Below are 26,981 nucleotides of genomic sequence, written 5' to 3' on the forward strand. Positions count from 1 at the left end.
TGTGTGTGTGTGTGTGTGTGTGTGTGTGTGTGTGTGTGCGTGTGTGTGAAACAGAAGAAGGTGTTGGATCACCAGAAGCTGAAGGTACAGGGGGTTGTAAGCAGCCCAATGTGGGTGCTGAGAACCAAACTCAAGTCCTTTGGAATCATAGGAAGAAGTTAACTGCTGAGCCATTCTGCATTTCCTAAAAGCCATCTTTCTTTTTACCCACGGTTTGCTCCTGGACCTGGTTGAGAGCAGTTTCTAGAATGCTTGCCTAGCATGCATGAAATCCTGGGTTTGATTCCCAGCCTCACATAAAATCAGGAGACAGCCATAATTCTAGCTTTCAGAAAGTGGAGGCAGGGGGCACCAAGAAATGGAAGATTTTTCTCAGCTACATAGTAAGTTTGAGGAGAAAGTTATTGAAGGAGATAATATTTTTAAGAAATACTTAAGAATAATTTATAAAGGGCAATTCAAATGAATTCCCAATAACTTAATACCCACGGGAGGTTTAGATGCAGCTTCCCCAACTATATTTAAGCTCCTAAATAGAGATAGTGCCAACTATTAATTACTTTGTTTTTTAGTGCTGGAACTGATCCCAGGGCCTTGTGCATGCTAAGCACATGCTGTACCACTGAGCTCAGCCCCAGGCCAGCTATTGCTTTTGAAGGTGCCCCCCACTATGGTCTGTCATTCTTAATGTTTAGGACATGGAGTTCTCTTCACACAGTAGGCAATTATTGGATGCTGGCCAGCTGATTTTCATTTCTGTGCCTCCCTCTTTGGAATGCGGGTGAGAATGAATCCTTGCCTGGGATGCTGTTGGTGGGTGGACACCATCTGAGGACCTCAGAGAAGTTAAACAATGGTGCTTTTGAGGAGAGGGGCATCATCTGTGGCTTCCCTATGATTTCCCAGCCTGTTTATAGCCAACACCAATGCCTTACAGGAGCCGAGCTCCAAAGATGCCCCCTACAATGTCCTCACATCGTAAGTAGGTCAGCAAAAGCTGCCTGGCTCTCTCCAACTCTTTAAGGCCAATTAATTTCTTCCTTTTGTCCCTCTGGAGAGTTGCTGAATAGGGCACGTTTAGCAACCATAGCTGCAAGCTTGAGTTCCTCTGGGTTTCTGAGGGGGTGAGAATTCTATTCAGAAATCAAATATTTACTCTCAGCACAAAAGGCTTTGATGTGTTTTCGGCTTCCAGGACAGAATGATAGCATCTCCTCTCAGCCTCTCAAAACTTACAAAGGACCCTGAGTACCCTCAGGATCATGTATTTCTCCTAACAAACCCTGCAACTTTTGGAGATACACTGTGGAGTTCTCCACCGAAAACCTTTTCTCTGAGTGTCTCATCATACATAAAGAATTATCCAGGCAGCAAAGCTACTGGCTGTTGAGGGTGAAGGGCCTAGGAAGGGGAGGGAGTGTCTTCTGACTCCTCTCCAGTTTCTATTTGCTATTTCTCAGAAGCCACTCAGAGTAAGGCCACCTAAGGAAACTTTAGAAAGAAAAGTAAGTGGGGGAAAAATGTCCTTGGAGAGGGCCATTCCTCACTGTCCAAGCTTCAAAAAGCTTGTTGTGAACTGAGGGAGCTAGTTAATCTGCCTCTTTTTCAGAAGTTGCTGGCCAGGTCCAGCCCTGCCCCCTTACAACAAAGCAGCACACAAATTCTTTGTTTCCCCGGCAACGCTTCACAGCTCTACAAATCTGCTGTGGGCCATTTGCCCTGTAGCCTCTCTCCATCACATCCCATTGAACTGGGGAGAGCAGCAGCTACAGCATTGTTTGTGCACAGGCTTGCAAATCAAAACCAAGAATACCTTTGGCAACAGTGGGGAGGGGCACAAGGAATGGGCGGAAAGGCCACCTCACACCCGGAGCTTAGCCAAAGGGGCTGGTGGTAAAAGGCAGGACCGCTGAGACTGGAGTACAGGGAGGAGGGTTTCCTGCAAAGGCTGGGAATTAGTGTGAAGAGAGGCCTAAGTTTTCTTGGTCATCATCCTGGAGTCCTTGGTCTAACCTACAGTGGCTACATGATCTTACCAAGTTGCTAACCTTTTGGAATTTTAGGTTTTGTTTGTAAAATGGTTATTATAATCTCTATCTAAAGTAGGTGTTGGGAGAATTGGATTAATAACTATAAGTGTCTGACAGAAACAGGTGAACAGAAACACACACCCCAGTGCGCACATGCAGTCTCTCTCTCTCTCTCTCTCTCTCTCTCTCTCTCTCTCTCTCTCACACACACACACACACACACACACACACACACACACACACACACACACACACACAGAATTAGAGAAAAGAAGGTCTGGGTGAGGTTAGAAGTCTGAGAAACTGTCCTCCTGCCCTCAGCTGCAGCCCTCAGCTCTGGCTGTCCACAGTTGCTTGAGAGGCTGCCTACTTTTATTTACTTCCTGTACTTCCATGTCTCTTTTTCCAACATATGATAACCTGTCATTTGTTCCGTGCTCCTAGCTGGAGTTCACATTCCTCTTCCCAGCTCATGGGTTCCTGTGGGTGTAGGACAGAAGTCCCAGCTCCTTGGCTGGCTGTTGATGGCTCTCAGCTCCTAAGGATGGCATAGTGCCTCAAATGAATGTGACCCTCAGGACAAAGCAGTGTGCTTCTTCAAAGTCAGCAAGACAACCCCCCACCCCCATTAGTGTGACAAAATCAAGTGACTGGCTGACTTGTTACTGTGGTGGGCCTGTTCTGTTGTCGAGAGAGAAAGGGAGGGGCCTGGGAATCAAACCCAAGGCCTTATGTATGTCACACACTTAGAATAAAAATGTAGTATAGATGGATGGGTCTGGGAGGAGCTAAACGGGGGAGCTAGGGTGACTATGATCAAGATACGTTCTACGAAATTATCAAGGAATTGGTAAAATATGTATTTTTTAAAAAATGTGAGTGGGATAAATTTTAAGAATGTGAGTGGGATCAATTTTTCTGAAGGTTTAAAAGATGGCCAGTGGGGGATGGGTAAGAAGGCAGGTGGGGGATGGGTGAGGCATTAACTATACCCCAAGCTGTTCTCACAGCTGTTGCTCTCTAATTCTCTCTCCCTGTCTTCTGTTTCTTTCCTTTCTACTCTTTTCCATCCCCAAATTTATGTTTGTTTGTTTTTGTTAACATTTTAAATTACTTATTTATTCCTATTTTATGTGCACTGGTGTTTTGCCTGCCTGTATGTCTGTGTGAGGGTATCAGATCCCTAGAACGGGAGCTACAGACAGGTGTGAGCCACCATGTGGGTGCTGGGAATTGAACCTAGGTCCTCTGGAAGAGCAGCCAGTGCTCTTAACTGATGAGCCATCTTAACAACCCCTCATGCTTATTTGTAATGCAAAGTAGTTTGCTTTTTATTCCTTGATATACGCAAGGCCTTACTTACCCCTCCATGTGAAATGTAGATATACTTCTTGCTAAAGAAAATGCCCTTCCATAGGGCAATTTCTGTGGCATTTATGGAAGAGTTGGTTTTTGTTTTGTTTTTTTCCACTCTACTGTCAAAGAGTATTTACAGTTTGGTGAAAGAGACAGATATGATTCAAATAATAGCAGGAAATGAATAAAGAGAAGGGAGAAGGCTAAATATAAAACCACCAGTGATACAATATTGTCACTAAGGGCAAATGGAAACTTCTGACTGTACTTTCATCCTTCCCAGAGCCCAGAGACCAGGAAGAAGCCAGTAGGGGAGGTCGTTGGTAAATCTAAGGCTAGAATTGTTTGTTTTTTTTTTTTTTAAAGGTATGTTTTGTACATATGTATGCTTTATCTTTTCTACTTTCATGACTCTCTTTTTATTGAGACTTTCTCCCTCTGTAGACCTGGCTGTCCCAGAATTCACTACACAGCCCAAGCTAGCCTTGAGCTCATGGAAATTCTCCTGCCTCCACCTCCTGGGTGCTGGGATTACAGGTACACATGTAGCAAATTCTCCCTCTTAAGGTGTATTTACTGTTGTTGTTTTTCAATACCAGGAATTGAAGCCAGGGCCTGGCACACATACTAGGTGAGGGCTGTAGCACTGAGCTACATCTCAGGCCTTTTTCTTTTATTATTTTTGTTGGTGGTTATCTCAAGAGTCTTGGTTCACTGGTCAATAACACCTAACTATGGACAAATTATCAAGTCTCTCTGCCCTTGGTGTCCTTCACTGGGAAATGAAGAAGTGGAACAAAGGCCTATTCTGCTGCGGGGGTGCGGGGTCCACTGCTCTGGGTCTGCCTTGCCAGTCCTGTAAGACCATCAGCACTTGGAAGGTAGAACATACCTTTTCCAATCCCATCCTGCTTTCCAGCTTGTTTCCTCCAGTTCATGAAGAGGCTTACTTTGGATGGTGACTCAGTTAAAACTACTAGTTCCCCTTCTCTTGTTCTAAAACACATACTCCAGAGTTCCAGTTGGTGCATAAATGCAGGGTGGGTGGATGGGACACAGGGAGGCTCTGTTCTGAGCTAAAGGAACTAAGTGAATACTTCCAGAGGGAGAATTCAAGTACTTATGGAAGGGTGACAAGGTAAGCAAGGACTGATGATATAAACACAGTCCTTTAATCAAAGAGCCTTTATTTATTAGAAGACAAAGGCACATAGGCAGACGATTATAAGCATCTACAAGTCTTCTCTTCTCAAAATCACCCAAAACAGGATTGCAAAATTATGCATTGTTCACTGAGACAGATGAAGGCAAGGCAGTGCCTGTATGTGTTTATAGTTGCTGTGATCTTCCGCTGAGCCTCTGTCTTTCAGGAAGCTCACTGTCCTATGCTCTGCTTGTTAAGGTCCCCAAGTAGTACAGTCATTCAGACATTTAGGGTGCTTCCTCCTTTCTTCTGTCAACCTCAGATTCTCTCTCAGAAGGATTAGAGTGAGTAGAAGAAGTGTAGGTGGTCTGGCTGAGGTGACTGACATACCAAGAGGCAGACAGTGTTGATGTCTCTACGTGCCATTCTGAGATCCCCTTGCTGGTCTCCGGAGCTACTTCTGGCTCCTGTCACAGTGGTGGATCTGCCTCATCTCCTCAGGCAGCAGAATTCCTGTACACGGGGCACTTGTGTGCCCTCTTCTGCCTTCTGCCAGTTCTCTCCCTCTTAGCACCACTAAGTCTTCTGTGGGCTTCTGTACACTCTGGGATACTTGCAAATTCCGTACGGGTGTCAGGACCCTAGCCTCATTGCCAGAGTGGGGGGGGCAGGGTTTTGAGTATTTAAATCCCTTTTAACTCCCCCTCGGCCACATTTTATTTTCCACAGTATTTTAGACTAAAAAGACCAGACATCAGACTTTCTGCTTCCTCAACAGCATGTTTCTTTTTCCCACTCAGGCAATCTCAAGCCATCACAAACAAAAGTGACCCCTCTAACACATTAAAAAACAGTGATAACTGGGATCTGGTCTACAGGCTACTCCATGATATGCCAGAGGGACAGATAAAAGAAATTATAACACTCCTTTGTCCTTTACATAGACTGGCTATTAAGCTTCTTACTAACTTTAAAATACAGTTCTAAATGCCAAGAGCTAAAAGCTGACTTTCCCTTCTGCTAAAACAATAGCTTTCCAGAAGCAGACAGGTGCCTTGAGTTGTCTATGCAAAAGTCACAGACTAAGAGATAGAAAAGGAGAGATTTTTTTTTTTTTTTTTACAGATTTCAGAACATTTTTGTGGAGTTCTGCCAGGACGCCTTCCCCGGCTCAGATGGGAAGCACGGTGTTGCTTCAATCTAAGAAGACTGGCCTAGCTGGGCTTGGTCAGGTTTGTGAAAAGCATAAGTAGAGACAGTTGCTATGCTTACAAACCTAAGACCAGGGATAAAAGTGAATGATGGGGAGTTGTGAAGCCAGGTGTGGCTGTACATGCCTGAAAGCCTAGCATTTGGAGATTGGGGGAGAAGCATCAGGATTCAAGTTTACAATGAGACATTCTCAAAAAAAAAAAAAAAAAAAAAAAAAAAAAAAGTAAAAATAGAAGGAAGTGGAAGTCGAGAACTTTGGTCTTATCTAGATAAAAAAGATCTGCATGACTGAAAAAGGAAGGAAGGGAAGGCAGCTTTTAAAAGGAGGGAGGCTATGGGGACTGTTGAGACAGCTCAGTGAGCAAAGGCACCTGTCACCAAGCCTGCTGACCTGAATTCATTACCTGCGACCCACATGCTGGAAGGAGAGAATCAGCTCCCCCAAGTGGTCTACACACACACACACACACACACACACACACACACACACACCACCACCACCACCAACAACAACAACAACAACAAATTATAATTTTTGTTTTGCTTTTCTGGACAAGGTTTCTCTGTGTAACAACCCTGGCTGTCCTAGAACTCACTCTGTAGAACAGGTTTGCCTCAAACCCAGAAATCTGCCTGCCTCTGCCTCCTGAGTGCTGGGACTAAAGGTGTGGTCCACCAATGCCTGGTGACAATTTTTTTTTTAAATATAAAAGGTTATGAGAGAAGGACTCATGAGGCCCTACCTCTTCCTACATAGTTAGATAGTTAATGGTTGCTGAGGGGAGGCACAGTCAGTTTTCTTAGTGGTGTAACCATTGGGAGATTACCCATGCTCCTGTAAGAAACCTTCCACTCACACTCATGCAAGCACACCTAATTAAACTTAGTGAGCCACAAAAACAGAACTAACTAAATAAATAAATAGCCTATTTTCTAGTCTCCTCCCAGCTTCAGAGAGCTGTTTCCTTTGTCTTCAATAAATATTGCCTCTTTGCTTGGCCATCCCCTGACTTCCCCTGTAAAAGATATGAAATTAGCAAGAGGCCTTTTTGGGAAGGTGTTCCCAGCAGAACTGGGAGGGAATTAGAGAAGGTAATGGGGGAGGGGTGGGTGACAAATGAACAAAATATACTATATACATGTATGAAATATATGGTTTGCTTTTTTAAAAGGGAGTAGACTGTTAAAACAGGGTGTAGTGGTATACACCTGGAATTCCAAGTCTTGAGACTTGGTAGAAGGAAGATCAAGAGTCCCAGATCTTCAACTATACAGTTGGAAGCCAAGCTTGGATACCCAAGACCCTGTCTCAAGAACAAAGACAAAAATGTGGGAAGGGCCTTACAGTGCCACCTGTAAATTGCTAGTGAGGATATAAATGATTTAGGTTCTTTGGGAAACAGTTTTGGTGTTCCATAAAAACTTAGAAATAAGTTTGGTGTAGTCTATACAGCGTATCCATAATAGGCAAATCCACATATACAGAAAGTAGATCGGTAGTTAATGGGGGTGGAGGGAAGGAGTATAGTGAGTGACAGCTAAGGGTCTGAGTCTTATTTGGGGAGAACTAACTGGACTGGATATTTGTATAGTTTCAGAATCTGGTGAGAATACCAAAGCCACTGAACTTCACATGCTAAAGGTGAAGTTCCTGAATATGAATTGTTTTCAACATAAAAAGGAAAAAAAAAAAAAAAAAACAAGACCGTGTGGAGTGGCTCTCAACATTTAATTCTATCCACATAGACTAGTTTTGACTTCAAGATTAAATACATTCACTTATAACTAAGAAGAATAAAATAAAAAATTAAATGACCTTTTTGATGTTTTGTTGATTTGGGTTTCTGCTTCATTCTGTTTTGTTTTGTTTTGTTTTAGATGGCAGGGTGGGGGGGTTATCTCACATTGTAGCCCAAACTTGCCTCAAACTCCCAGCAATCTTCCAAATGCTCAATCCTCCCATTCTGGGACCACAGGCATGCATCACTATGCCTGTTTCAGTTTTTTTTTTTTTTTTTTTAAACAGGATAACACTGCGACCCTTGGGTTGGTCTTGAACTCACAACCTTCCCTCCTCTGCCTCCTTGGTGCTGGTATTACAGGCATATACCCCAACACTCAGCCTGAAATGCTTTCTCCCTAACGAAGCATTCGCTGAGCATTCTATACACAGTATTCACCAATCTTCCCAACAACACCTCCAAGGAAGCAGTTGTTTTAGCCATTTTGCAAAAGTAAAACCAAGGGCTCAAAGATACTGAGTTTGTCCCTTTATCACAGAGTAAATAAGCATTTTATGAGAAGGCACAGACTTGAGAGACAGGAGGACACACTAGGCTGTGACACTGATAGCAGAACTCAGGCTGCTGGATTGCGGAGCGTTACCCTCATCTTTGTTCTGATAGATTCTAGAACACTGGCTGAATGTAGGGGAGTGACAGAGTGACTTCTGGGAAGGTGCTCCCAACATCTATCTGAAACTGTGATAGAGAATCCCAGCTAGAACACATGTGAACGTTGCAGAATTCAAGTTTTTTTCCAATCTTCTTCCCTTGGGGTTTTCCACTTCTTCCTCAATTCTTTCAGGTCTCTCATTTCCCGAGATACCCCCAAAAACGCCCCCTCCAATCCCCTCCACCTTTTCTCCCTTATTAGAAGTCTTTCCTGAAGCAGAAGGAGGAGCATGAGGTGGAGCCATGTAGGTTGGGTCACTGAGCCCGGATCTTCATCTTCCTTGGGAGTGGGGCTTCCTGCAGACAAGCCAAGAACCGTTGGACCACCAGAGCCCAGTATGATGGGATGTGCAGTGGAGATTATCGTGCCATGGAGATACCCCTGTCCAAACTAGGGGGCGAAGGGACTGGAAACTAGAAAATGCTAGCTCTGAGCGAAGCCAGAGGAGAGAACAAGGCCAGCAACACACAGAGCTCTGTGTATTCAGAGGGAAGTTGGCAGGGTTGTGCCCCGGCAGAGAAACTCTGAGTGGTACAAAGAGACGTGCCCAGAGTGGAGAAATCATGCTAATTGTCTGCACCAGAGCTGGAGAACGCCACCCAAAATGAAGAGAGAAAGGGGAGCCCTATCCAGAGCCTCCAGGGCCCTGCGCCTCGCTCCTTTTGTCTACCTGCTTCTCATCCAGCCAGGTAGGAGACCAGAAGGGTCTGGAGAAAAGAACTTGGGGCTTTGGGGGGGAGAAGGGGGGAAGAGCAAAGCCCCAGTATCTTCACGGCTGGGGGGTTGGGAGCTCAGTGGCCATGGGAAGCATCTCCGTGAATCAAGGAATCAGAGTTGAATATTATCTCTTCATTCCCTGTGCTTCCTGCCTGGCCCTGCCTCCCCGCCCCCTCCCCCAAAGACTGCATAACTCTGAAGCACCCACGGCATTCAGTACACTAACTGGAAGGCATCATGCCACTTCTTATGGGATGACTTGTTGGCGTGGGCCTGTCCAGCATTCTTTTTAAGAGGTTATGTGAGCTCTTAGTGGAAGGAGGGGAAATCTTGGTTTTGAGGCTCCCAAGCCTCCACCCTGGCTTCTCTGAGTGTCAAGCAGCTTGAAAGATAAAAGAAGCTTTGTTGATAATGAGCCTTCTGGTTTACGATAGTAATCCATTCTATTCATAATCCACTGCCAGCCTTAGACACCCACCTCTTGTAATGCCTTCTATCAACTCTGTGTGTATGTGTACATACACACAATGACAGGGACCCCAAAAAATGCATTGTTTTAGTGTGGCAAGCAGATACACAGATTGTTTTAACAAAAAGCGGGAATTAGAAAAAAAAAAAAAAGTCACCTGCCTGCATCCAGGAAGCTGTTGCTGGTGGGGCAGGATGCGGGTGGGCGAGAACCAGGGAATGTTTCATTGTAGAAAGAATGTTTGCCCTGAATCTTAGAGGATGAGAAAATTAGGTAGGAGCATGAGTGAGATGATTGTTGGGAAATGGGCAAAGGTCAAGAGCTTGAAATAGTCTCCTGTGTTTAGGCGGAGCCCAGAAGTTCAGCATTGCTGAGAGAAAAGTATGAATTGAGTTTGGCAGAAGCCTTGTAAACTTTTCTCAGAAGATGGGAGACAGTCTGTAAATGGTGGGAGGAGAAATTGAGTGAACTTTAATTCGGTAACTGGAAGGATCAGATATACTTTTTGGATTCCTTGGTCAGCAATGAATCACTGAAGGGATAACCAGGCAAGATCGAACAGAATGGAAGCCTCTTTGATTCTTCTGAGGCGACAAAACAAAATGACACGAAGTAGGTGGGTTAGGTAGCAGAAAGTCGTTGGCTTGCATTTCTGAATGGCAGATGCTAGAGATCAAGGTATGGCTGGTGCCACACTCAGCCTCAGAAAGCAGTAAGGACGGATCTGTCCCAGGCCTCTTTGGCTTGTGGAAGCAAAATTCCAGCCTTCAGGTGGCATTTTCCTGTAACGGATCTGTCCCAGGCCTCTTTGGCTTGTGGAAGCAAAATTCCAGCCTTCAGGTGGCATTTTCCTGTTTGTGTGTGTGTTCAAATGACCCCATTTTACAAGGACGTGTGCGGAAGTGGATCCACCCTACTCCAGTATGACCTCATCTTAACTCCTTGGCTCTGGGAAGACCTCATTGCCAAAAGAAGTCCGAATGTGAGATGTGGAGCTGGGGGATGAGGATTAGTAGGGCATTAGGATATGAGTTTGAGGAATTATGCTTCAGCCCACAGCAAAGCTATTTCTAATTAATACTATGTTAGTAAGATATTAATTATGAGCTAGGCATGGTGGTGCATGCCTATAATCTCAGCACTTGAGAGGTGGAATGAAGATGGAGTTGAAGGTCATCTTTGGCTATATAGTGAGTTTGAGTCCAGTCTGAGCTGAGATCTTGTCACAAACAAACAATATTAGTTATAACCCACACAGTTAAGTGTTGGGCCATAGGCTATTGTACTGCTATTTTAACAAGCAATAAGAGTGCACGCTCTGTTATAAATCTCTGTTCTCTTTGCTGTATTAGGAAAATGCCAGCGTCTAAATTTCAAATTTTAAGTTCTTGGCATTAATTATGTGTCAGTACAATAAAGTGGTAGACTGGGCCTGAGAAAGAAAGGCTGTTATGGTGTAGAGTTCTCAAGGAACACGCTGAGCTGATTCTGCTTCATGTGTGGGTCGCTGTGAAGTTTGTCTCTATTTAGTCCAAGTAGAGAATTCATTTGTTTGTTTGAGGCAGGGTCTTCTTACTCTGTAGCCCTGGCTGGCCTGGAACTTGCGTGTAAACCAGTCTGGCTTCAGACTCAGGAGCTCCGTCAATCTCTGCCTCCTGAGAGTGGGAATTAAAGGGCTTGGCCATCATGCCTGGCCAAACAAAAAAAAAATTTAAAAATAAATAAATAAATAAAAATGTAAAAAAACTTAACGAATACAATGAAGAGACATATAAAGGAAGGTTTTCCAAAGTAAGTCTCTGAGTGGTTCATTTCACATCCACTAGTTCTATTGGCTAGAACTTGTCACATGGTCATGCCCAACTGCAATGGAAACTGGGAAGTGTAGTATTAAGATTGGCATGGGACAGGCTGGAATGGCGGCTCAGTTAACAGTGCAGGCTGCTCTTATAGAGAACCTAGGTTTGATTCCCAGCACCCACACGGTGGCTCACAACCACCCACGATTCCAGTTTCAGGGGATACGACGGTTCTTCTGACCACTGCAGGCATTGCACACATGTCATGCATATATGCACATGCAGGCAAAAAAACAAAACAAAACCCACTCATACACATAAAATAAAGTTCAGTCTCTGATCTTTGTGAATGAGGCTTTCTCTGCCCCAGCCTGCCCCTCTTTGTTTTCACATTGATTTGCTTATTTTGTGGGAGTTGTGGCATCTAACTCTAGAGGTCAGAAGACAAGTCCCAGGTGTCAGTTCTCTCTTTCCACTTTGTGGCTCCCAGGTATTAGATTTGGTGACAAGGACCCTTACCCACTAAACCATCTGGCTGGCCCCAAATCAAGCCAAATTCAGACTTCTTTAACTCACCATAGCACAATTTACTTATCCAGAGGCTAAAGTGTTCACAGAGATAGACGTTAAATGACATAAATCCAAACTTTAGAGGTTTTATTCTCTGGACTCTTGGGTCTCTGTGTGTTATTTGGGGCTGGCGACATGGTGGGTCCAGGCCGGCAGGAAAAACCTTACCGTAACAGACTCTTCCACTCCTCTGCCTGGTTTCTGTGCTGAATTTGGGGGAGCAGGTAGGTATTAAAACGGTCTGACACTGTAGTCCAGGGTAAACTTAAATTTAAAGCGATCCTCCTGTTTCATCCTCCTGAACTCTGGGACTAGAGGTGTGAGCCACCACACCCAGTGTCTTTTCAGCCTGATTTCACTACCATGTTGCAGCAGTGACCCTTTTCAGTTTAAAAAACAGTGTAATGGAAAAACCTCACAGAGGGCGATGCAGTTAGCATAAGGGTATAGTTTGACATGCCCTTAACAAAGTGAACAAACCCATATAATCATCACTTAGAGAAACAGATGTGGCTAGGTTGGGGACACACACCTTTAATCTCATCACTTGGCAAGCAGAGACAGGAGGATCTCTGTCAGCTTGAGGCCAGCTATCTATCTATATATATATATATATATATATATATATATATATATATCTCAAATTCCAGGCCACGTAGGGTTACATAATGAGACCTTGTCTCAAAAAAAAAAAAAAAAAAAGAACTAAATCATGCTGTTTCCCCAGAATCACCCAAGTATTTCAGTTGTTATGATAGCTACCGAGGCCGACACCTTCAGAGCAGATTCCTTCAAAGGGCCTTCATTTTCAGCATCAACTTTATGATACAAGCTGAGCATGCCTGGAGGCATTCCTGTTATCACTTTAATCTTTTAAACATGAACTCCATATCATATTGAGCATATGCAGGGGTATGCTTCCTAATTGATAACGCTTGGGGTTGGGCCAACCTCTATATGACATAGGCTCCCTGAATGAAATCAATTCCTTTGTTCAAGGAGGGCATTGCTTTGGAAATAAATCCCATGTTTTCCTTCCCTGCTTCAGGTAATAAATCCATCTTCACTCCACTTTTATGTCTTGGCTATGTTTATTTTGGCTTTGCACTCACCAAGATATGAACCCAAGTAGTTTTGTTACCGGTTGCTACAGAAGCCAATGGCAGAGCAGGAAGTGAATCTATTAACAGCACTCTATTCAGAGAACCAGCAATCTAGGAGACCAGAGTATTATCACCCCCCCCCCCAAATCTGCCTTACTCAGACCATCACCAACTAGGCCATTTTATAGGGAACAAGAGCAAAGGCAATTAATCATTCCAAACTTGAGTCTGGTCCTTCCAGTCAGGTCCCTCCAGCCAGGTAGTCAGGCCTTATCCTTATAGTCATGGTGTTGGTACTTCTTATTTCTTCCTTCACTCTTTTCTCAATTCTCTCTCTCTCTCTCTCTCTCTCTCTCTCTCTCTCTCTCTCTCTCTCTCTCTCTCTCTCTGTAGTGGGGGATTCACAAATTCCTAAGGCCACTGAGTCTCACATTCCTCCCAGGTGATTATAAAAGTTACAGAGTGTACATGCAGAATCCCAATGACAATATACACACTGCAAGTGTGCTCTTGTAATATAGAATATAAAGTGGCCTTACCTGTCCCTTATCACACAGTCACTTGGTTCCACTGCTCTTGGGCCTGTGCTCAATATGATAGAACATCACAATATCAGGGAACATGTGAGAGGGTAAATCAACTCATGGCAGACGGAAGGTAGGAACAGACAGGAAGGGGCCCAGCCAGACATCCCCAGCAACTTACACCTCCAACCAGGCCCTACCTTTTAATAGCTCTTTTAGAACAAACCATTGGTGAATTAACCCATTGATGAAGTTAATACCTTCATGAGCCAATCATCTCCCAATCCTCTTATTTTAATTAGTTTTAAATGGAATCAAATTCTAGTTTTAAGCTTACATTTCCATGATAATCAAGTTGGTAATCAAGTTAAGCTTTCCTCATATTTTTATCAAACAATTGGATATGTTTTTTTTTCTAAAGTAACTGTTCCAAGTCTTTTTTTTTTTTTAAGATTTATTTATTTTTTATTATTTTCAAGTGTGTGTGTGTGTGGGGGTGCTGTGGTGTTAGTGTGGTGTGTGAGTGTAGTGTGTGTGTGGTGTATGGTGTGAGTGTGGTGTGTGTGTGTGTGTGTGTGTGTGTGTGTGTGTGTGAGATCTAAGAACTCTGTATCTGTTCTCAAACCAGGCAGACATTGTCCTATTCAGTTTAAAGTGTTGTTTCCACTGTCAAATTTAGACCTCTAGTGTATCTTAAAGAGATATTTGTCGTCCAATATATTATAGAAGGGAAAGATTCGTTTTTTTACTTCTACATGTCCCAGCACTATTTATTATAACTCTTGTTACTGGAAGAAGTCCAGGCAACCTGATACTCAGTGGTCAGTATTTGGGAACCCAGACTTGGTCAGAAAGACCCTGTTATTTCAAGAGCTGGCTCTAAGGGACTTACTGTCCTTAAGGCTCTGTGTTGGAGCCTGAGGAGATGGCTCAGTAGATAAGAATACTTTTTGCATAAGCATGAAGACTGAGTTCAAGTGCTCAGAGTCCACATAAAAAGACTGGTGTGGTCAAGTTCATGCGTGTTAAACCCAGTAGAGGGAGTGGGGAGGAGACAGGAAGATTGTTGGGGCTTTCTGGCTGCCAGCCTAACTCCAAGTTCAGTGACTCTGTCTCAGTGAATAAGGCAGAAGAGTGGAAGTGCAGGATACTCAGCGTCCCCTTCTGGTCTCTGCATTAGTGAACACACCTGCACGTGCATGCACACACACACCTTAGTGGGGAAGAACACAAACATTTTGTGGGAGTGGACATAAGCCAGGAAGGCTAAATGTTGAGTAGGGTGCCTTTCTCATCCAAGCCATGTGTCTCTTTCTTCTCTGGAATGTTGCAGTGAACCTCAACCTCCTGGGAGTGACTAGCTCCTGCAATTCTTTTTAGACAGATGTTATTTTTCTTCAAGTTACACTTCACATCAATGTATGTATTTTATGTTGGTCAATGCACAGAACTAAAGACTAAGGGAAGAGTTGCAAAGATCACCAGAGATGTTCCAAGTCCTATGGTTCTAAGAGTTAGCAGGACCTAACCATTGAACGATGTTACCAAAACTTTTAGATTCAGAGCCTTGGCCCTGGCAATCCTAACAAGTTAGGCTCAGACATTTATCCTCAATGGGCCAATTAAAAAGACAAATAAGGAAGGGGCTGGTACTATGACTCAGTGGGTAAAGACACTTGTTGCCAAGTCTCACAATACAAGGGGACACACGCAGCGGAAGGAGAGGACTTAAGTACCCCATGTCATAGAGCACATACCATGTCTCCCAAACAAACAAACTAACAAATACTTGCTTTTTAAAAAGACAAATAATAGTAAAAAATCAGAGAAAGGATATTCAGTGTAACCACATTGGGAAGAGGACTAGAAAAAGATCCAGTGACCCTCACCCTACAAGTCCATCTTTGGGGTACAGACATGAAGTTTAGGCTTTTATACAGAGAGCAAGAAGTGTATGTAACTAAACAGTCTGGTCACGATGTGGTCCTGCCTATTGTTGACCCGCCATTGTTTGAGCAAAGTGGTCTGACAAGTCAGAACTACATGAATTTTTTCCTAGAAGACAAGTTCTTTCTCTGGCTGGCATCAGGCCTCAGCGTTTTCTTCTCCTATCATAAGATTCCTGAGGAATTCCAGTTCCTTGAAGACCATTGTTTCAGTAGTCTGACAGCCAAACAGAGAGCATGCATGTCTCTTCAGAATGTCTTCATTCCTACCAGGGCTTCTATTTCAGAATGTGGGATGCTAGACATTAAAGAGGAACATAATAGTTGTACAAGTATTAGAAGGGAGGCCTTAGAGAAGGGCAAAAAAGGGAGGGTGTGATAAAGCAGTTTTGCCAAGAGTAATTCCAAAGCAGTGGTCCTGTCATACAAGGACAAAAACCCTGTCCTTGTTATACTATGGCCAGTTTTGTCACACATCGACACATCATATGCAAGTCTGCTCTAGTCTACTCTGTTGATCTATCTTGATGGCAATAAGAAAGGAAGCCTCCTGAGATTTGAACAGTAGTGTATTAAATTATAGTTTTGATTTGAGAGAACAGACAAATTAACAATAGTGACAGTTTTGATCCACAAACATAATTTTCATGTTGTCTTAATATATGCTTAAATTATTCCTGAACATCTATGTTTCTTTTCTTTTTTTGAGATAGGATTTCTCTGTAATGTTTTGGAGCCTGTCCTGGAACTCGCTCTGTAGACCAGGCTGGCCTCAAACTCACGGAGATCCACCTGCCTCTGGCTCCTGATTGCTGGGATTAAAGGCATGCACCACCAACTCCCAGCTACATTTATGTTTCTTAAAGAGTAGATTAAAAGCTCCTGACTCCTCTTTGTCTGAATCTAGGGACTTTTTGCAGTTTGTTTCCTAATATGTTCCCCATCTGTGTCCCTGAATGAGTGACATTTCAAATGATTTTACAGACATGATCTAGGTCTCAATAGGAGAACATAGGAATACAATGCAACAATCCCAACCATTGGATGGCAAATGATGCTCTTACATAGCAAAAATGATGAGCATGTTATTTTCTTAGACTGATGGCCAGCGATGAATTCAACAGAGGTCTCAGAGATAGCTGATTGGGGAAACAGACAATCCAATGTTTCTAGGTTTTGATAGCCATCAAAAAAAGAATTCAGAGATGAGACAAAGCAAAGAATTGGGAGGAAGTTAATTTCAGAATGCAAGTGCACTCAGTGGGTAACAGGCTTCTCCAGAATCACTCAGGAGCAAGATTTAGGTCACTACAGAAATGGTAGGGAACTTCAGGAATGGAGAGGGCTTCTCAGAGTAGGGTTTGCTCCATGCTTTTTGTTCTAACATGGGGTCTTTGGATGTGTCAGGGCATCAGATACATGATAGGAGCAGGGGATTCTGTAAGGCCAATGATATAAACATACCATTGTGTTGAACATGAAAACAGACAGTAATTATTTCTGTTGGCCTTATTGGCCCCAGATGATTTTAGGTGGTCCTGCCTGGGTAAGGTTGACTTTTACTAACTGAACAGTCTTGTAATGTCTTCTGTAAAGTTGTTCCATGGTTACACCGCCGTCCAGCCACTGTGCAGCTTGCCTCTTTCCCCCTCTGTGCACACCTACCTTGCCTTCTTTAGGATCATCATTAATAGGAAGGATATTAAAAACCAAAAGCAGAAAACAAAAAGTTCTTCCTTTCGGAGAACAAAGTTCTGGCTGCCCTTGGATTATTTGTTGTACATAGGTCTTGTCATCACACTTCAGAGAGGAAATCATACAATTGAGGAAAGCCCAGGGAAGGGCATCTAGGATGGTCAAGGACCCAAGCATACAAGCCATTTCACAAAGAGAGGATTTAAATGTGGTTCCTGGCGCTAGAGGAGGGGTGAGGTGTAGCGAGTCCTACAGCATGGAGTCATGCTGCTTTTGAAGGTGAATTAAAGGCAAAATGAAAACATTTCCCTGTAAAGGTGCAAAAACGAGTAGATGGTGGGACGAAGCCAGCAAAGGCTCACTGCTCTGTGCAGATACGTTCTTGAAGTTTGCCTTTCCTCGGTATCACAGGAGGTCAACCACAAAGGTTTCTGACCTTTGTAAACATCAAGGCATTGTTTAGTTAGGTAGATCTTGCAGAGATGGTTATTTATTTATTTATTTATTTATTTATTTATTTATTTATTTAGCCTATGATGGAAACAGACTTTCCACATAACATTTCCTCAGAGACAATGATTGTTAACTGCTTCTCCAGGTTGAATAGTCCTCCTCCCTTTTATTGCTACTCTGGACCTGAGGTGTTAGCCATTTCCTCATCTGTGTGTCCTGCTCTGGATCCTGTCCCAGTTCTCTGTGTCGCCTGAAAGTTATGAAAACCCAAACTTAGATTCTTTCCAATTTCTAGGCAACTGTTCATGCTTAGCAAAAATGTTCTTGCCATCAGGATCCAAGAAAGATGACGCCACCCTCTCACAATGAGTGTGCGTGTGTCCCATCTGCTTGTGGGCATACCCATGTTCACAAGCATAAGGAAGGCTGCCACCTGGGCTAGGGTAAATTAGGAGGCAGTCAAAGGCTGTATCTTCTCCAGTGTTTTTATCCACAATATAATCTAAATTGATTTAAAAAAAAAAAAAAAAAAAAGTAGAATTATGGGGGGAACATCACAAAAAGGGCTATTGGAACCTTGAAATGGATCAGAAGACAATATAATGGGTGGGGGAGAAGACAGAGAGAAAAATGGAGAGAGAGGTCAGGGCAATTAATGCCTTCTACTTGTCTGAGGTCTGGGATTATCACTGTTAGAAGGGAAAGAGAGGCCTCAAAGTCTGGTGCTTGGGATCTCTATTAGTCAGTTTTCCATTTCTATAATGAAATATCTATGGCTGGACAGTTTATAATGAAAGGAAGTTTTGGAGGTAGAAAATCCAAACAACATAACACCAGCCCTGGAGAAGACCCTTAACTACATCCTACCATAATACAATACAAAGAATGTATACAAGAAAAGATCACACAAGAAAGCAGGAAGCGGGGAGGGGCGGTTGTTACTTAGGCCCATTCTTTTATAACAATTGAATTTCTGTAAAATTCACAAAGTCCCACAATAACTACCTTAATTCTTTCCAAGGATCATACTCCCAGTGAGCTAAACCACTATACTCTCAAAGGTTTCTGTTTCTCCTAATACCATCACCTTGGGGAAAAGGCTTAAAACACACAAACCCTTGAGGGACAAACCACATCCAAACCAGAATAGGGCTGTCATTCAGAATTAGTCATTCAGAGTTAGTTATGCTTATTTTGTTTGCACTGATTGGTGTTTTGCCTGCATATATGTCTGTGTGAGGGTGTTGGGTCTCCTGAAACTGGAGTTACAAAGAGTTGTAAGCTGCCATGTGAGTGCTGAGATTTGAACTCGGGGCTTCTGGAAGAGCAACCAGTGCTCTTAACTGCTCCAGTCCCTCAAAAATTTAAATATATTTATTTTTATTTTATTTTTGTGTATGTGCATGTCTGTAACACGATAAATAAAAGACCAGGAGACAGATATTGGGATTCAGTCTTCAAGGTGGAGATCAGAGAAGCAAAGCAGCCAGCCACTAGCTCTTACCTCTACCTCAGTTCACACCAAAGGGGCAATCCTCAAACTGCTCCAACCTCAGAGTGTTATGCTCTCCTCAACGTGGTTAGAGACTAACTCTCATACTGAATGCCTCTATCTTTTATACTTCTCAAATCCTGGGGTAAAGGTGTGAGCTCTGATTCACTCTTCAGTAGCCTATGGTAGTCTTGGATTCAGAGACCCATCTACCTCTTAATCCTGAGTCCTGGAATTTAAGGTGTGTGCTTGGTTTCTAGTGCTTGGCTAACTAGTATAGCTGCTTTGCTATTTTAGTCTCCAGTGGCTTTAATAAATCTTAAACAATATATCACCACAGGGAACAGAGAGGACATCAGATTCCCTGGAACTGGAGTTATGGGTGGTTTGAACCACCTGGCATGGGTGCTGGGACCTAAACTTGGGTCCTCTGCAAGAGCGGTTTTAACCACTGCTGCCTCTCTCTAGTCCTTCCTTACTCATATTTGCTAACCTCTGGGGTGGCTCCACACATATAACAGGCATGTGTTTATCCTATGGTTTCAGACCTGAGAAGTGAGTAGACGCTCCCTCGATATTTGAGCATCACCATGGTGGCCTTTAAGCATAATTCATGATTTTTCCCAGAACCACCTCACATGGTTCCAAAGCCCCTTCACTCACTCAGGGAAATTTGAAAGGTTCTTTTCTAAATCTAGCTGAAATGGGACCTAGTAGTCGTTAGACAGGAAAACCCATTCAAGTCGTCACATAAACTGAAAGTTGAAAGAACTCGTGTGGTCAGTTGGATTTCAGTTTGACACTCAGAGCCACCGGAATTCCTAGAAGCTCTCTGTGTTATTGGGGAGGTGGACTCAGGCCCTACCATCTCTTATACTAAAACAAATAAGGTAGATAGGACTACATTACATCTATTTCCATTTTTTTGTAAGATATTTAGGAAAACAAAAATATTCTTGTCTAAAAAAATGTTTCAGATTAGGTCAGGAATGATGTCAAATGCATTTAATCACTGCAATTGGGAGGCAGGGGCAGGTGAATTCAAGGTCAGCCTGGTCTACATAGCAAGTTTCAGCCCAACCAGTGGGACCCTGTCTCAGAAAAAAAAAAAAATTGGGGAAAAGCACTACAGAGATAGCTCAGAAGTTAAGAGCACTTCTTGATGTCCCCAAAGACCAGAGTTCAGTTTCCAGCACTCGAGGAAAGTGGTTCACAACAGCCTATAATTTCAGCACCAAGGAATTCAATGCCTTCTTCTGGCCTCCACAGTCACCCAGACCTGCATAATATACATTCACATAGACACACACATACAGATAGACAAATAAAAAACAGAAATAAATAAATCTGTAAGGCTAGACGGCTTAGCAGTTAAGAGCACTTGTTCTTGCAGAAGACCCAGGTTCAATTCCCAGCACCTACATGGTAGGTAAGACTACCTGTAACTTTAGTTCCAGAGGACCTGACACCTTCTTCTGGCCTCCCTAGGTATCAGACAGGCAAGTGGTGAACACACACACACACACACACACACAGACACACACACACACGTTCAGGGAAAACACTCATACACATAGAATAAAAATAAATCTTTAAAAATCATGTTTGAGGAGTTACAATATAGCTCAGTTGATGAAATGCTTGCCTAGTGTACATGAAACCTGACGATTCTCCTAAGCACTGCATAAAACTGGGTGTGGCAACACATGCCAACAATCTCCACAATCTCAGGAGGTAGAGGCAGGAAGACCAGGAATGCAAGGTCATTCTTGCCTATACAGCAAGTTTGAGACCAGCCTAAGATACAGAAGATGCTATCTCAAAAATTAATATAAAAATAGTTATGAGATGGGAGTTTTGGCATGCTTCTGTCATTCCAGTACTCTGGAGGCTGAGGCAAGACAATTGTGAGGTAGAGGTCACCCTGGACAACACAGCAAGACTCTCAAGACAAGACAAAAGAAAAAGTTTACAAATAGTTATCTTTGTTCTAACTTCCTCAACTTACCAATTCCATCCAATAAGCAAACAACACTCAGATATTCACACCTACAGTGGCTTTTTCTGCAGCATCATCTCTTGAAGTGATACCAGCTGATGGAGGATAGAATATGAGAGTTGGAAATTGCTTAGAGATCATCTGGTCTCACTAACTACTTCATTGCACAAAGGAAGAAACTGAGAGAGGCAGAAAAATAGTTAACTGACTTTTCCTTGACCTTTTACAGAAAGGAGGAGCTCACATTTAACAAAGTACCTGCTGTTAAAATGAATTGAATGTGTTTAGCAAATAAATTTGCTTTAATTACCATAACCAAGGTTTTAGTTCTCTTATTTCTTGATTGGTCTGAACAGTCTTGTACAAGTAGAAGAAGAAATGGAAAGCACAGCCCTGAATGCCCTCCTCTCTACATGCATTTTATTTTATTTTTGATACAGTCTCATGTATCCTAGGCTGGCCTCATAGTTCAACTCACTGTAGTCAGGAATGATCTTGAAATTCGGAACCCCCTGCCTCTACCTCCAAAGAGCTGGGGTTATAGGCTGGTGCCTGGGATTTTTTGTTGTTTTGTTTTGTTGGTTTTTCAAGACAGGGCTTCTCTGTGTAACAGTCCTGGCTGTCCTGGAACTTTGTAGAGCAAGCTGGCCTTGAACTCACTGAGATCCACTTGCCTCTGCCTGGTTTATAGTCACTGTTTTTCTTTTATAAAAGAGAAGAATGGGTGCTGAGAAAGACTGTTTCTCCAAACGCACACAGGCAACAAGAGGTAGAGCTTAGCCTTGCAAAGCCTTATAATTCCAAACTCTTTTTTGTTTGTTTGTTTGTTTGTTTTTGGTTTTTCGAGACAGTTTCTCTGTGGTTTTAGAGTCTGTCCTAGAACTAGCTCTTGTAGACCAGGCTGGTCTCGAACTCACAGAGATCCACCTGCTTCTGCCTCCCGAGTGCTGGGATCAAAGGCATGTGCCACCACTGCCCGGCCAAACTCTTAATTCTACCCATTCAAACACTTCCTCTGTAGAGAATACAAACGTCACTGGAGTTTAGTGAACCCCCCAAACTTCCTCTCCATTTGCCGAACTGTTTTATACTGAGCCCTCCTGTTAAGTTACAGTTATACCCGGGGCAAGGACTTGGGATTCTTGGTGTGACTGGGAAGTACCTGTGTTGTCTTCAGGTCCTAAGGGTCCTCTTCCTGAGCATTGTTTCAACATACACTCTTGCCTTTCTGGGAACCCAAGTTCCCGTGCTTCCTTTCCTGCCATCCTGATTCTGTATTAGATTTAACACATAGGATGTTCAATCAATGTTTCTATGATGTAGGATAGGTGTACTCTTCTGCAAGAAGTAGACAATGGGGGAAATGCCAGAGTGACAGAGACATAGAAGACTTGGGATGGGTATGAGGAAAGAAAGACACAGGGGAGGGAGCAAAGAACTGCGGGAGAGGAGACGACGCTGGTGGGTTAGAAGCCGGGACTGGAGGAAGTTAAGCGTCTGAAGGTGTGAGGAAGGTCAGAGAGCTTGAAGTGGGCTGTGGAGCTAAGGGCCTGACACTGCCCTCTTGCCAATGGGCCTCTGTTTGCAGTCCCCCTGGAGGGGGTGAACATCACCAGCCCAGTACGTCTGATCCATGGCACGGTGGGGAAGTCGGCCCTGCTTTCTGTGCAATACAGTAGCACCAGCAGCGACAAGCCTGTGGTGAAGTGGCAGCTGAAGCGTGACAAGCCAGTGACTGTGGTGCAGTCTATAGGCACAGAGGTCATTGGCACTCTGCGGCCCGACTATCGAGACCGTATCCGGCTCTTTGAAAATGGCTCCTTGCTTCTCAGCGACCTGCAGCTGGCAGATGAGGGAACCTATGAAGTGGAGATCTCCATCACTGATGATACCTTCACAGGGGAGAAGACCATCAACCTCACCGTAGATGGTAAAGCACTCAGCAGGGAAGGAGGCAGTACCAGACTGGGACTAAGGTAGACCCAAGAGAACACAAAGGGTTGAACAGGCATTAGAAGGTGGTGCCTGAGCACAGCCCACTTAACATTTATAATAATCAGGGGCTAGATGGTGTCACTCTCTCTGCTTTGAGGACAAGGAAAAGAGCAACTTGTCTGAGCTCATATGACTGACAGAGCCTAGTGTTAAACCTAGAGAGTTGGACCTAGATTTTCCCCAACTAAAATGTCTTGACCAGTTTAAGTAAAGCTCAGTGGTTTTAGAATGGTATTTAGGAAGAAAGGAATGAGCACATTCATCATGGCTGTGTTGCTCAGTCTACAAGTTGCTTGATTAAAGAGCAGATGGAGAATGAATGAATGGATGAATGGATGGACAGACAGATGGACAGATGGATGAATGGATGGACGAATGGACAAATTATGGGAAAAGAGCTAAACTAAGGATCTCTGGAGGGAATTCCTGGCCCACAGTCTGAACTGCTATATTTTCAAAGACAGGAAAGTAAAGAAGGGGAGGAATCATGTTGTAGACTATGACTCACAGGTATTTTCACCTTCTCATTTCTGGGGCTCAGTGCCCATTTCAAGGCCACAGGTGTTAGTGGCTTCGACCACTGTGCTGGAGCTCAGTGAGGCCTTCACCCTCAACTGCTCTCACGAGAATGGCACCAAGCCCAGCTACACCTGGCTGAAGGATGGCAAACCCCTCCTCAACGACTCCAGAATGCTCCTGTCACCTGACCAAAAGGTGCTCACCATCACCCGAGTGCTAATGGAGGACGATGACCTGTACAGTTGTGTGGTGGAGAATCCTATCAGCCAGGTCCGAAGCTTGCCTGTCAAGATCACTGTGTATAGTAAGTCTCCCTGCCTACCCAAGATATGTGTTCACTGGGACTAAAGGCATTCCACAGAGTGACTGTCTAGGGCAATGGTTCTCAACCTTCCTAATGCTGCAACCCTTTAATGCAGTTCCTCATGTTGTAGTGACCCCAACCATAAGACTATTTTCATTGCTACCTCATAACTGTAATTTTCCTACTGTTATGAATTGTAATAAAAATATCCATACTTTTTGATGGTCTCAGATGACCCCAGTGAAATGGTCATTTGACCCCTAATGGGTTGAGACCCACAGTTGAGAAACCTGGTTTAGAGGGAGTGAGACAGGTTAGAGATGTGCTGACTGCCCCTGGAGGACAGCCACAATTGGTAGGGAGGCTCCAGGGAAGCCCTGCCATTGCCTATCCATGCCATGCTACTGGGGCCTTTTCTATTCCCTCAATTGCTAGTGCTAGTGCTACTCACCACACCTGCTCCCCTTCTCAGGTTGTCTCTACCTCTCTGCCTCTTTTTGCTTAGGAAGAAGCTCCCTCTATATCATTTTGTCTACAGGAGGCATCTTCCTCCTTGTGACCCTGGTGACAGTCTGTGCCTGCTGGAAACCCTCCAAAAAGTCTAGGTAACACCAATTTCCATATCTTAGTTCTTCTTTCAGCCTATGTCATTCCCAAGTTTAATATTGAGTGGTTGACTGTGTTACTGGCATTGAATCTGGGGTCATGTGCATACCAGGCAAGCTCTCTACTACTGAGCTACATCCCTATTTCCAAAGCTCTGCTCTGTGTTAGTGTGTGTGTTTGTTGTGTTCATGAACATGCTTATACAGGTGTGAGTATGGATATGTGCTGGTGTCAGGGCATGTGTGTGTGGATGCCCATGTTTGTGGATGCCAGAGGTAGACCTCCAGTGTTATTTTTCAGAGGCCATGCACTTTAGTTTGTGGTTGCTTTGTTTTTGTGAGGCAGGGTCTTCATTAGACTGGATTATATGAACTAGATTACACTGGCTGGACACTGAGCCTCAGGGATCTGCCTATTTCCACTTTTCCCAGTGCCGGGATGACAATTGTGTGCTGCTACACTCATCTTTTTCATGTGGATTCTTAGACTTGAACTCAGTTCCTCATGCTCATAAGGCTAGCCTTCCACCCTAGCTCCCAACGCTTTGAGTTTTTCCTGCTAGAATGGACCTCTTTCCAGGTGTATTTTCCCATAGTATATGGAACTGTATCTGTGCTCAGTTATGTCTGACTGTCTGGAACTGTTGATGGTGGTGTCTCCTTTGGGTTAAACAGTCTAGCTGGATTGGTGTGCTACCTTTTAAGTCATAGCACCTGCAGAGTACAGAAAAAGATATTGAAACTCACTTTGGATAAATGGCCTACCTACAAGTCACAATACTAACAGCAGTCTTAGCATGCAAACCTAGATGGGACTCATTCTAAAGTTCCTGGACCATTCCCAGCCCATCTTCCCATCTTCTTGGTCATTAGAACCCTTCTTGTGTCATTCCTTAGATTTTCTGTTCACAATCAATAGCTCTGTTCTTGGTGGGGGGTCGGATTGATTTGCAGGAAGAAGAGGAAGTTGGAGAAACAAAACTCTTTGGAATACATGGATCAGAATGAGGACCGCCTAAAATCAGAAGGTGAGCTCTCAGCCATCCACCGGCCCCGCCCATCAGCACTCTGATCAGAGGGGCTGCTGGGAAAAGGAAGAATAGGTTATGAGGACGTCAGAAGAGCAAGGCGGGGCGCAGTCAAAGCATATGGGTGCCGGGTGGGATATAAGATTTGTTCCTGGACCAGATACTCTGTTATTTCCCCATGCAGCAGACACCTTACCGCGAAGTGGAGAACAGGAACGAAAGAACCCATTGGCACTCTATATCCTAAAGGACAAGGTGAGCCACTCTGTCAAGGAGTCCCCATGGAACAGTAGGGGGACAATGATGTGGCCATCCCTTTGCATGATTTGCAGAAATCTTTGTGTCATTCCCCACTTTAGAGATTTAAAAAAGAGACACAGAGGGAAAAAAACAAAAAACAAAACAAACAAAAAAACCAATCTGTGAAGGGCTAAACAAGCAAATGAGTGGCAGACCTGGCCTTTCCAATATGCAAACCTGACTCGATGCGTTCCAAATCTCATGCACTACCCCAGCCCAGGCTATTTCCTGTCACAAGACCTACTTGTGGGCCTCAGAGCCCTTCCTCTGTTCTCTGCTCACATGCAATGCAATAGCCCCATTTGCCAATGTCTGAAAGAGGATAAAGTGACGAAACACTTATTCTTGCTAACATTTACTGAATACTTGTCATTTGCCTGGACCATACTATGTGTTGTGTCTGCCACCAAGTCTGACGTGAAGGTGTGGTTGAAAACTATGAGCCCCGCCCCCCTCCCCTGCCCGTAGTCCCAGTACCTAAAACAAAACGCGCTCCCAGATAGGATCTGGGGACAGCTGATCCTTGCAGCGTTTGTTTGCAGGACTCCCCAGAGTCGGATGAGAACCCCGCTACAGAGCCTCGGAGCACCACAGAGCCTGGCCCGCCCGGCTACTCGGTGTCACCACCTGTGCCCGGCCGCTCTCCAGGACTGCCGATCCGCTCAGCCCGCCGCTACCCGCGCTCCCCAGCGCTATCCCCAGCCACCGGCCGGACGCACACGTCACCGCCGCGGGCCCCGAGCTCGCCCAGCCGCTCACGCAGCGCCTCGCACACACTGAGGACTGCAGGCGTGCACAAAATCCGCGAGCAAGACGAGGCTGGGCAGGTGGAGATCAGTGCCTAAGTTGCCTTGGGAGCCCGCTCCGGTTGCCCAAGTTCTGCTGCTGTCCGCAGCAGGGGAGGGGGAGGCTGAGAAGTCCGTGTGCCGCTGGCCTGGAGATTGTGGCCTAATCCCCGTTTAGGGTGCACACGTGTGTGAAATGCACAAATGGGTGGAGCGCTGATCTCCGTGTTAAACCCTGTTGCATGTGTGCTGGGTTTACTGGCTGTGTTCTCAGTGGGTATGAGCTGTGCCCTCTTAGGACTAAATAGATTATTAAATGTCCGGCCCAATCCTCTAAAGGGCTTTATGGAAACTAACATCTGTAATTTTACCCAGTGAGACCATCCTATGCACCACCTGGGAGCATTTATGTTTCCCACCACCTCCCAACCCTCATGCCTCCAATCCCTAATGTCTGCAGTACTCTCCCTTCCCCACAGCCC

At 44.3% G+C, this 26,981-nt stretch overlaps 1 protein-coding gene across 2 annotated transcripts; it reads left to right on the forward strand.

The window, feature by feature from the left end:
- The first annotated feature begins 8,432 nt into the window (after window positions 1-8,432).
- On the forward strand, window positions 8,433-26,649 carry Hepacam (hepatic and glial cell adhesion molecule). 2 transcript variants are annotated; one of them, XM_051197093.1, is made up of 7 exons: window positions 8,433-8,885; window positions 22,552-22,893; window positions 23,500-23,781; window positions 24,287-24,386; window positions 25,341-25,414; window positions 25,602-25,669; window positions 26,257-26,649. In XM_051197093.1, the coding sequence occupies exons 1-7, from the start codon at window positions 8,801-8,803 to the stop codon at window positions 26,557-26,559; spliced, it is 1,254 nt and encodes a 417-aa protein (XP_051053050.1). In that variant the 5' UTR covers window positions 8,433-8,800; the 3' UTR covers window positions 26,560-26,649. The 2 variants fall into 2 exon arrangements, with proteins under 2 accessions (XP_051053050.1, XP_051053049.1); XM_051197092.1 differs by having other exon boundaries at window positions 8,435-8,885; window positions 25,599-25,669.
- Window positions 26,650-26,981: the final 332 nt, after the last annotated feature.

This window comes from Phodopus roborovskii, unplaced genomic scaffold (assembly GCF_943737965.1).
Source record: "Phodopus roborovskii unplaced genomic scaffold, PHOROB, whole genome shotgun sequence".
NCBI classification, from domain to species: domain Eukaryota; kingdom Metazoa; phylum Chordata; class Mammalia; order Rodentia; family Cricetidae; genus Phodopus; species Phodopus roborovskii.